The 11,667-nt window shown below is 38.6% G+C and overlaps 1 protein-coding gene across 1 annotated transcript in view; it reads right to left on the reverse strand.

Annotated features, from left to right (window-relative positions):
- Nucleotides 1–11,667, reverse strand: part of NAA25 (N(alpha)-acetyltransferase 25, NatB auxiliary subunit) — a 157,616-nt gene that overhangs the window by 32,937 nt on the left and 113,012 nt on the right. The window contains exons 18-20 of the mRNA XM_006870459.1: nucleotides 3,649–3,892; nucleotides 2,975–3,098; nucleotides 2,601–2,666 (exon numbers count right to left, since the gene is read on the reverse strand). Coding sequence (XP_006870521.1) covers nucleotides 2,601–2,666; nucleotides 2,975–3,098; nucleotides 3,649–3,892 — 434 coding nt within the window. The remainder of the gene's footprint in view (nucleotides 1–2,600; nucleotides 2,667–2,974; nucleotides 3,099–3,648; nucleotides 3,893–11,667) is intronic.

Below are 11,667 nucleotides of genomic sequence, written 5' to 3' on the forward strand. Positions count from 1 at the left end.
TATCATGTTTGGTAAGGTGGAGGGTCAGAGAAAAAGAGGAAGATCCCCAACGAGACGGACTGGCAAAGTGGCAGCATCGATGGACTCAAGCTTGGCAATAGTAGTGACATTGGCCCAGGGTCAGGCAATGTTTCGTTCTGCTGTACATAAGGTTGCTATGGGTCAGTACCGACTTGATAGCACCTGACAACAAGAACAACAATGAATTATATATTCTAGAACCTCAACAGAAGCTATGCCTTTTCACAGATGGGCTAAGTGGTGGGTGGTGGTGTTCCGTGGAGTTGGTTGACTCACAGCGACCCTGTACAGGGTTTCCAAGACTGTAAAACTTTACGGGAGCAGAAAGCCTCATCTTTCTCTAGCGGAATGGCTGGTGGTTTCAAACTGCTGACCGTGAGGTTAGCAGCCCAACTTGTAACCACTATGCTACCAGAGCTCCTTCAGATAGGCTAAAGGCACAATAAAACTAATATTGCTAGTGAATGACTTAGAAGAACTCATGTCATTATGGACATAAATATCAAACAGAATTGCAGGAATGCATCTTCATAACAGTTACCATGCTTTATATACTAATCTTTATCATCTTTTAATTAACAAACATTCTTCATTTGGATAATAAAATAAAAGCTCATCTGTACAAATGAAAAGAAAGACTCTTGCTTCTGGGTAAGATGGAGGAGTAGGAGGATGTACTGAGCAGACCTCTGCAACAAAGAATGGGAGACCAAGTGAGACAGATACAGATGGGGATCCTGGCTACCTAAGCTTCAGGAGGGGGTGGAGAGAGTGCTGACAAAAGAAAGCTGAATAGAAAAAGCGAGAGAGAAGGAAAATGGGTGGACTGTGTGCTGGCACAGAACAGCCATTTTGAACTTTTATAAATGGCTGTTGATGCAGCAGCCTGCAAGAATAGGACTGCAGCTGCAGATTGGAGGCAAGGGAGGGGGTACCATTCTCCCTGTTCTATTACCTACTAGAAGCTGGGAGCACATTCACGTCTTAATCTTGCCACGTCAGTAGTCAGTGGCACCCCATCACGTGCTGCCTGGGATCAGACACCCCTACACTTCAGGTGGCACATAAACCCACCCTAAATTATACTGTACAAACAGCGAAAAAAGAACTATATTCACACTTCCAGTCTCTATCACATCCACCAGGAGACAAATGATAAGTACCTGAGAACATTTCTACATAACATCAATTAAACACTATAAAAAATTTCTCAGCAGAAATTATGCAAACAAGAATATAATAGATGACATATATAAAATTCTGAAAGAAAAAAATTGCCAACCAAAAATCATATACCAGAAAAATTGTAGGATGCAAACATTAAGGGCATTTCCAAAAAAATAGAAATTAAAAGAATTTTTTAAACCAGGCCAATTTTATAGAAAAACTAAAGGGAGTCCTCTGGACAGAAAACCACAACAACCTGAGAGTAACATACATGACAAGATCACCCAAAACTTAATCCACATATAGAATTATTCAAAGTAAAACAAACCTACAAGACTGAAAATAGGAAAACAGACATACCAGTTTGTAATGTGGTTACAGAATCTTCAAATAAAGAGGAAATCAAGTAGATATCAATTAGAAAATTTAAAAATAACCTAACTGTAACCCTAAAACTAGATCAAGCATTATTACTCCTTACCCTAAGACTAACTCCTATCTGTAACACTAATCCTAGTTAAAAAAAAAAAAGACAATTATAGATTTTAAATGTATATGTGTACCCCTAATCAAACAATTTCACGTCTACATATTTAATGAATACTTAAATAAGTAATCAAAGTACTATGTCCCAAGATGCTCACAAAGCATTTATATAAATAAGGGACATAACTCAAGTATTTATATACTCAATGTGAGATATATAAATAAATGTGATATACTGATAAAATACAATAGAGTATTACCAAATTTTATAATATTGAATAAACTAATATATACTTGTTATATTATATATATAACAGAGTCTTGATGTGGTATTGTAGGATAAGCACTAGACCACAAGGTCGTTTGAATCGTAACATTGATGGTTCAAACTCATCAGCCACTCCTTGGAAACCCTATACAGGGTAGCTCTGAGTCAGAACTGATTCAATGGCACTTAACAACAAGTTGAATCCGATTCAACGGCACACCACCACCATATATACTCATATGCCCGTGTAGGATCACTACTGGAATGCGAACCACAAGACTGGCAGTTCAGACCCATGAGCTGCTTGCTCCTCAAAAACCCTATAAAGGGTCATGATGAGTTGGAACTGACTCAACGGCACTTTGCAATAACAACAACAATGTGAATACCATCTAGCAGGACAGACTACAAAATGTTAACCATATTTATCTCTAAGGGAATAAGACTAGAAAGGGGGAAGTCTGCACCTACTTACAAACTGTTTATAACAGGCATCTACTACTTTTGTAAAAACTCTGAAAAGTTAAAAGCAATTTTTTAAAAATACCCAGAAAATGTTTATGTTCTAATCTTCCCATAGTTTCTATAAAAATCTGAGTCATTGCCACATAAAATATGTATAATATAAAAGTGGACAAATCCACTTTTAGGCGCTTACCTTTTAATTGTTCAAGTAAAGATCTCAGACAATTCTCTATTCGTTCTTGGATTTCCACTGTATCCTCTACAATTGAAAAACAAAAAAATTAAACCTTTCCATTCACTTTTTTTAGTAATATAAAGATGAAAAATTGATACCTCCAAGCAACTATGGGTAAGGAACATCTTTCTTCTAAATGCCTCTAACCATCTAAATCCCATAACTAAGACATTGAAACAGAGAGATGAAGGGAAAGAGAAGAAGCTTCCAGAACAGCTACCACCACCACCCCTCAACTTTTTCAAATTTGTTAAGTTCTAAATATCTGGCTATGTTTATTAAGTATTCAATGACAAAATCTAGTTAATACATGCATATAAGTGGACACTTACCTAATCCACTGGTATCCAACTCATAAATGTCACTAACAAGATGAAAGGAGCTAGTCTGGCACTGAGAACAGCCAGAATTCAAGAATCCAGCCATTCTGGTAGATACAGGACCAAGGAAAGGATACTGGAGAAGAAAGGAAAAAAGTATGTCTTTTAAGTAAGGTCAATAGCCTACAAATAAAAAACAAGACACTCTGGCAGCTGGATAAACCTATCTCACAGTCAGTTTTGAGCTCTGGATGATGAGCAAGCTGAAAACCAACCTAAATCATAATAGTGAAAATAAGAATGCTGGATTAATTTATTAAATAGCTAATAAAAATTAATTACACAAAAACACTATTTTAGTTTTGCTCATTTCCAACTGAGGAAGCCTCTACAATACTAAGTCTAAAATATTCCTCTTTCCACCAGATGCCTTAAAATGGGAGAAAATACTGTTATTTACTATTCATATACTCCTAACTTACTTTTTTTTAAGTCACAAATTTAATTATCGCTGTTCTAATGGTGTGGCGCTGTGGGTTAATGTGCTAGACTGCAAAGCCGTTTGAACTGAAATTGGGCGGTTCAAGCTCACCAGCTGCTCCTCGGAAACCCTATACAGGGGTCACTATGGGTTGGAATCAACTTGACAGCACTTAACAACAATCGTGAATACTTATTGACAATACCTGAATTTGCTTCTCAATAAATCGCTTTCCTGTATCCAGGGTCACCTCCAGCTGTTGAAGGAGCAAACGCAGTATATCAATCCGGGAGGATATACCATTCTCAGTGGTCTTCTCCGAGTTCTTTGGCTCCACCGGGTGGTTAAGACTTGGAAGTCCACTGATCAGCCTCAATGTTAAGGAACGGATCCTTAACCACACAGTCTCTTCCTCTAAAGAAAGTTTCTTATGTTCTTCAGAAACGTCCCTTAAACAGAAGCATCCAAATAGTCATTTTATTCAATCTGTTCCCTTCATATCTTTCAAATATTGGTTGGAATCAATCAGTTTGCTTTTGAATGGTCCCTACTTTCACTTACTAGCTGGGTAATATTGAACAAGCCACCACCTTGTGACTCTGTTTTGTTATCCATATAATGAGAGTGATAACCTACCCTGTTGTTGTTGTAAGTGCTGTTGAGTCAATTCTGACTCTTAGCAACCGTGTCCAGGAACAGCTAGTGGGTTTGAACTGTGGTTCGCAGTCCAGTGCTTATCGTACAGTGGCCACACCAGGAGTTGATAAGCTATCTAACATGTCATTTTACCCTTAAATGAAACTTCTTTCTCTGATGATAAAAGTAAAACATTAAAATGACAAAAAGTTTGAAAAATAAGGCAGAAAGTAATCTGGTGACCCAAACACCCACAACATTAATAGACTTGCAATAAGATCCTTTCACTCTTGCAATATGGATGAAAAAAATACAACCAAAAATAATTATTTTTACAATCTATTTAACAGTTTTTAAATAAATTGAATTCCCAATATTCATATTATTTTGTAAACTACAGTGTGTGAATAAACGTGTTGCTATAGTAGACCTGAAGAAACTCTAGTAGCACAGTGGTTAAGAGTATAGCTACTAACCTCAAGGTCAGCAGTTTGATACTACAAGTGGTTCCTCAGGAGAAAGATAAGGCTTTCTGGTCCTGTAAAGATTTACAACCTCAGAAACCCTATACAGTGTCACTATGAGTCGGAACCAACTCCACAGCATATAACCACCACACCACAGTAGACCTGATACAATTATTTACAGACAAGTCCATCAGCAAGGTTGGTCCTTGGCTCACATTTGGACATTCCCTAACTGATAAGAGTAAGAGTAGCTCATTATTTCTGGATTGTATGTAAAAACAATATGATTTGTGGGGGAACACCTGCTCTCCTTTTAGGAACAGACAGAAAAGGCCTACATAAGCAGCTAATGAAAACTGTGGGCACCAGGTCTCTAACAGCCTCTCTGTCAATGTTAATGCATTTTCTTTTAATGATGGAGGGAAAAATTCTCTCCATGTGGTTCTGTCATACAGGAAGAGCTCTGGAAGCCTGGGATGGAGTCCTCCAGGCACCACCTGTGTCTTGTTACCTTTTTCCCTTGCTTATCCTGCCATATCTTGTTTTCACTATAATAACCTCTGCTATAACTGAGTCTACGTATTGAATCCTAAAGGTCCTGCTAGAGAATCACTTGGAACTCAAAAACACAATATATTTAGAAATGCCTCCTAGATATCTATGTACACATGTACATGTATTTCTTAGATTTCACTTTCCTAGGAGTTGTTGTTGTTGTAAAACTATTGAACTAAATGGTATGCAGCATTTTTATTCTTCACACTTATCAACAAAATTACTAGTAGTAAGATTATATTATTAGTTTCATTTCTATATAATACACAACAATTAACATTTCCACTATAACTTTACTGAATCACAAATATTAATCTTTTCTCCCTTTGCCTAATAGGTTTAAAAAATTTTTTTATTGCTATAAAGTACACTATGACCTTCTGGTTAAGTATTTTGTCCAATTTTTTTCCATGGGGGGGAGGGGGCTTATATTTTACTTATTACTCTATTAAAAGTTCTTAATATACACTAATAGAATTATTATATATGATAAAGTGTTTACCAATTTATCCTATACCTTTGTTGCTGCTGTTAAGTGGTGTTGAGTCGATTCTGACCCATAGTGACCCTGTATAGTTTCCAAGGAGCAGCTCGTGAACTTGAACCCCCGACCTTGCGGTCCAAACTGACTTTGCAGTCCAGCACATTAGCCCACAGCGCCACACCAGGACTTCATCATATACCTTTAGAATTTAACAAATGTATTATTTCTATATAATGGTGTTGCTGTTAAGAGTCACTGAAGTTGGTTCTGATTCACAGCGATGCTGTGTAGGTTTTCCAAGGAGTGGCTAATGGGCTTGAACCACTGACCCTGTGACTAGTAGTTCAGAGCTTATCCTAAAGCACCACACCAGGACTCCTTCTGTAAGATAGAAGGTTAATAGTCACAGAAATCAAATCCTTTAAATTTCCAGTTTTGATACAGTGCTACAAAGGTTTTCTTCACCCATTTTAAAATATTTTCAAAGAAGTGAGGGGGGTGGAAGAACAAGGTAGACAGGGAAACACTGAGACAGATTTGCATGGGCTAAATGGGACAGAGATAAATAGTGATGCATGCTCACTCTTAGAACAACAGGGCTTTGGGATACAGGGATCTAGGCATAGTCTGAACAGGGGAAATACTACCAACATGTTTGTATATTTATAAATGTTGGTTTCCCGTGCATACTATTATAAAATTGAAACTTGAGTTGGATAGAAAGGAATGTCTGGAAATATGATTACAGTAAACTTGTAAGCCCATCTTCAGCCTATAATTGATTGGAATACCTAAAAGGGGTTCTACAACTTGCCCAGTGAAATAGGCCTCCTGTGTAGCCTTAGCAGTATAGGACCTTAAGTGGAATCCTGAGCCCTATCCAGAACCTTCTGAGGTGGGACATTCCCACTAGAAAAGACAAGCTGACCAGCCTGGAACACCTAGAGCAACAAAGTTACATCTTTAAAGAACAATCATCATGAAAAACCATAAACAAAAATGGCAGTATGACTGGGTACTATAAAAATAAGGAAGTTGTTCACCGGGAACCCAACAAAGCAAGACAAACCCCGATCTAACACTGAAACTCAAAGGGTACACATAAGCAGCCATGTAATCTGCTGGTACCCATGTTGGTCTACTGCTGAGTGGAAAAGGGGGAAAGGCAGCAATGAAGAAATTGGCTGAGTTCAAACACGGTCCACAGACTCCCGTGGACCTGGAGATGGGAGAGAAAAGAAGGACTGGTTGGTCCAAAATGTGGTGACACCTGAGCTTATGGACAAGGACATAGCCAAGAGGGCTATAGCTGACAGTGAAGCATCCAGCTGATATAGATAGGGATGGGCAACTTAGATACTGACTACCTAAAATGAGGGGACGATAAAGGCATGAAGTGACTGGATTACAAGGTTTCAAGGGGGAGCTTAGTTTAATAGTGTGTGTATGTGGGAGGGATAATTTTCAATAAGAGGGGAATTTCAAAAATTCGTAGATGACTTCTGGCAAGATGGCACGCTAGACAGACACACAACAACAAAGACATGAATGATCAAAAGAAACAAATACAAAAGACAATCCTGGAACTATAAGCTTCAGAAGAAAGATTAAAGAAGTGTGAATACTGAATAAAAAACATGAGAGAGGACATAGGTGAATTGTCAGCTGGCTTGATACAGTACAGCCATTCTGAACTTTTGCAAGCACACTTTGATCAAGACATAAACACATACCAGTGCCTGGCATCAAGAAAGGTAGGACTGGAGAACAAACAATATGGTGGATTGAGTGGAAGTGCAGTGAGCAGCTCTGTCAACAACAACACAGAATACCGGACACCAAGCAGGATCAGGGGAAGGTGCCAGAACCCTGAACCATATATAAAGGAATATTTAGAAGGTTGGAAGGCTTACAGCTAGAGGAATGGGTAGCAGAAGTAAGAAATCTATTGCTTTCTAATTCAAGATGCTCAGCTGCTCCCGGAGCCGCCATCTTGGGAGAGATCAAGCAGGGGCAGGATCACAGCAGCCAGACGCCTGACAGAACTGAGGAGATAACGGTCTGGACATTTTTTTTTTTGGTAGCTGTTCATTGGTCTCTCGCTGTCTGCGCACCTCCATTCTGGTGACTACAGGGGGTGCCTGAGCGAGTGGACACTCCATCCCCGGAGGATTCTGCTACATATATGCACAGATCTTCTCGACATTTAAAGTGACAGTTTCCACGTAAAACCAAACAGTAGCGCAAAACGGCCACAGCCAGCCCTGAACTGTTTATCACTAGGAAAAAGGCCTGAACTGGGGTTGTGGAGCAAGAAAGGCAGACTAAAAAGGACATAGGCTGAACATTAAATCCTGAGTTATGTCACAACAACCAACAATGACATCTTGAAATTTCTCAGGAAGAACAGTGAAAAGGGAAGCCCATCTCCTGATCACATCTATCTGGAGGCAATCAGAAAGCATAAAAAATACCAAAATATACACCCATCTAAGTATTAAGGCCACAGATAACTCCTGAAAATGCCCCCAAAACAGAAACAGGTGACCATATAAGCACATGTCCAGAAATGAGATAAAGTGAAAGAGGCAAATGAACTGGAAGTAGACCTACACTCCATACTGGAAGGCTTTGGAAATGCCTGAGAAGGAATTCAGAAAAATGATTATAAAATGTTTCATAGCACTATACAGTGGAGTTGAGAAAAATAAGGAAGAAGTCAGGAAAGCATTGTAGGAACAATCAAATGAGATAGCTACAGCATTGGAAACAATTCAAAACCTACAAAAGGAGCCCAAACAATTAATAACAGAATATCAGAAATGGACAAAGGAGTAGAACTGAAGAGATACAAGCCAGAACTAGTGTGCTAGAAGATAAATCTTCTAAGATAGAAGAGCAAGCACAAAAAAGGATGAATAATATCTGAAGAAGGCCTAAGATTCATGCTAGGCAACGTGAAAAGGAATAACTTAATAATTATTGGCATTCTGGAACAGGAAAAATCACACAAGTCCACAGAGGAGATAGCTGAAGAGCTTCTGGAAGAAATTTTCACTAACATCCTAAAGAACGAGAAAATAAGCATTCAAGAAACTCAACCAGCAGGACTTGATGGCGGCTAGGGTAGAGGTGCAGTGAGTTTTGCCATCAGCCATACCACAGAATACCAGCAAGTAAATTCACAGCAGAGTTCCAAAACTCAAAACCACATAGGTAAGAATATTTTAAAAGTTTGAAGGCTTATAACTAGTGAAACTTTTAGCACAAGTAAGAAATCGTGTACTTTTGAATCTGCCAGGCTTGGAGGCCTAGTGCCAACAACTTGGGTGAGACCAAATGGCAAGACCAACGGGGAAGCAGACACACCATGGAGAAATGCTGCAGGAACCTCGGAGCAAAGGTGGACAATACACTTTGTCTGTTTTGCTTTGTTCTGATTTTCTTTTTTGGGGGGTATCTGTTCATTGCCCCACTACCACCACTGTTTGTGCACTTCTGTTCTGGTGACAAGAGAGGGTGCCTGAGCAAGTGGACACCCTCCACCACCACCACTGGTGGGTTCTTCTGCCACACATTCACACATATCCTCTCAGCCCAAGAGCCAGCCCTAAACTGTTGTTGTTTTTTTTAATACAGAAAAGGCCAGAACAAGGGGTGTGGAGAGGGAAAGACAGTTTAAAAATGAAACAGGCTGAAAATTTAATAATGACCAACAGTGGCATCTTGAAATTTATCAGACGGCCTTGAAGGCAAGAAGCTTGAAAGAGGATATTAAAGTCATACTCATATTAGGCTACAGATTTTTTTTTTTTCTTTTTCTTCTCTCCCTCCTCATCCCTTTCTGCGATTATAGACTACAGTATCCAATCCTATTTTTGTTGTTGTTGTTGTTTTAATTCTTGTTTTTTGGTTGTTGCTGTTTTATGCTCCCCCTTCCACCTTTGAGGGACTCCATCCCTCCATATACTACCCAAAAAGAGACAGCAATGGCTGCCATATAGTCAAGCTACAATTATACTCTATAAAACAGCAAAATCCAGGCAAGAACCATCACCAACTGCCATACACCAGGGAGACAAGACAACACCTGTGAAAGTTACTCTGCATTAAACAATAAGAAGAATGAAAATGGAAGCCCACATCCTGATCACATCTACCTGGAGGCAATCAGAAAGCATAAAAAATACCAAAACACATACTCAATTAAGTATTATGGCCACAGATAAACACTAAACATGTCCAAGAAGTAAAAGCAGATGACCATATCAGCATATGTCCAGAAAAAAGATAAAATGTCTAAGACAAATGACCTAGAGGTAGACCTGGACTCCATTCTGGAAGGAGGGCAGGACTTGGAAACACCTGAGAAGGAATTCAGAAAAATCATTATAAAATATTTCAAAATGCTTTACAATGGAGTTGAGAAAAATAAGGAAGAAGTCAGGAAAGTGCTACAGAAACAATCAAATAAGATAGATACAGCATTGGAAACAATTCAAAACCTACAGAAAGAGGTCCAAATGATCAATAATAGAATATTCATCAGAAATAGACAATACACTAAAAGGGCAAAGGAGTAGAAAACAAGAGATAGAAGGCAGAACCAGGGAGCTGGAAGACAAATCTCTCAATACCACAAAGATAGAAGAGTAAACAGAAAAAGGATAAAAAAATTTGAAAGGTCTAAGACTCATGTTGGACAACATGAAGAGGAATAACTTAAGAATTGTCGGCATTCCAGAACAAGAAGAATCACACAAGTTCATAGAGGAAATAGGTGAAGAACTGTTGGAAGAAAATTTCTCTAACATACTAACAAGTGAAAAGATAAACATTCAGGAAGCTCAATGAACCACTGGAAAGCTAGACCCCAAAAGAAAATCAATGAGATGTGTCATAATCAAGCTCTCCAAAATCAAAGATAAGAAGACACTCCAGAAAGCAACTAGGGAAAAGAGGAGTGTTACAAACAAAGGCAAGCAAGTCAGATTAAGCTCGGATCTCTCAGCAGAAACTATGAAGGCAAGAAGGCAATGGGGATACACATATAAAACCCTGAAAGAAAAAAATTGCCAACCAAAAATCCTTTAACCAGCAAAGCTATCAATCAAATACGACGTTGTATTCAAAACATTCCAGGATAAACAGAAGCTAAGGGATTTTTCCAAAGCCAACCTTGTGCTACAAAACATCCTAAAGGGAGTTCTGTGGTCTGAGAACCAACAAGAACAGACAACAACCAGAGACTGACCTACATGGCAGCACCTCCCTGAACTAAATCGACAGAAGGAAGAGTCAAGAACAGAACAAAACTATAAGAACACACTCAAGAGACTCTGGAAGGTAAACACAGAGGGACAGAGATACAGATGGTGAGATGGTCAGGTAGATTACAGGATAAAATAGACTGCACTAAATGGGGGGGAAAGTTAATGGACTATAAGGTAACCTCAAAGAAAATTAACACTTCACAACATACTAAGAAAATGAAAATCCAAGAAGACATGGAAACATGAAAACTATGAGGACGCTCACAAGAAAGAACATAAAAAGCATGAACTCAGCACAGGAAGGCACACAGAACAAAGAAAGCAGCAACACCTGTTAGTGTAGTGGTTACTAATCAGATTGTGAACCTTAAGGTTAGCAGTTTGAAACTACCAGCTGTTCCATGGAAGAAAAATGAGGTTTTCTGCTTCCGTAAAGATTTATAGCCTCAGAAACCCTGCACAGGGTCACTATGAGTTGGAACCGACTCCACAGCACATAACAACAACAACAATCGATAAGTACACTGAATGTAAACAGATTAACTGCACCAGTTAAGAAATGGAGGGTGGCAGAAATGATAAGAAAACAAGATCCTTCAATATGCTGTCTGCAAGATACACATCTCACACACAGAGAAAAAACAGATTAAAAGTTAAAATATGGAAAATATACTAAGCTAATTGCAATAAAAAACAAACAGAAGTGGTAGTACTAATCTCTGATAAAATAAACTTTAAGGCAAAAACCAGCATAATAGATAAAGATGGACGTTATCTCATGATTAAAGGGACAATTGAACAAGATGAAA

Source organism: Chrysochloris asiatica, unplaced genomic scaffold (genome assembly GCF_000296735.1).
Source record: "Chrysochloris asiatica unplaced genomic scaffold, ChrAsi1.0 scaffold00142, whole genome shotgun sequence".
Taxonomy (NCBI): domain Eukaryota; kingdom Metazoa; phylum Chordata; class Mammalia; order Afrosoricida; family Chrysochloridae; genus Chrysochloris; species Chrysochloris asiatica.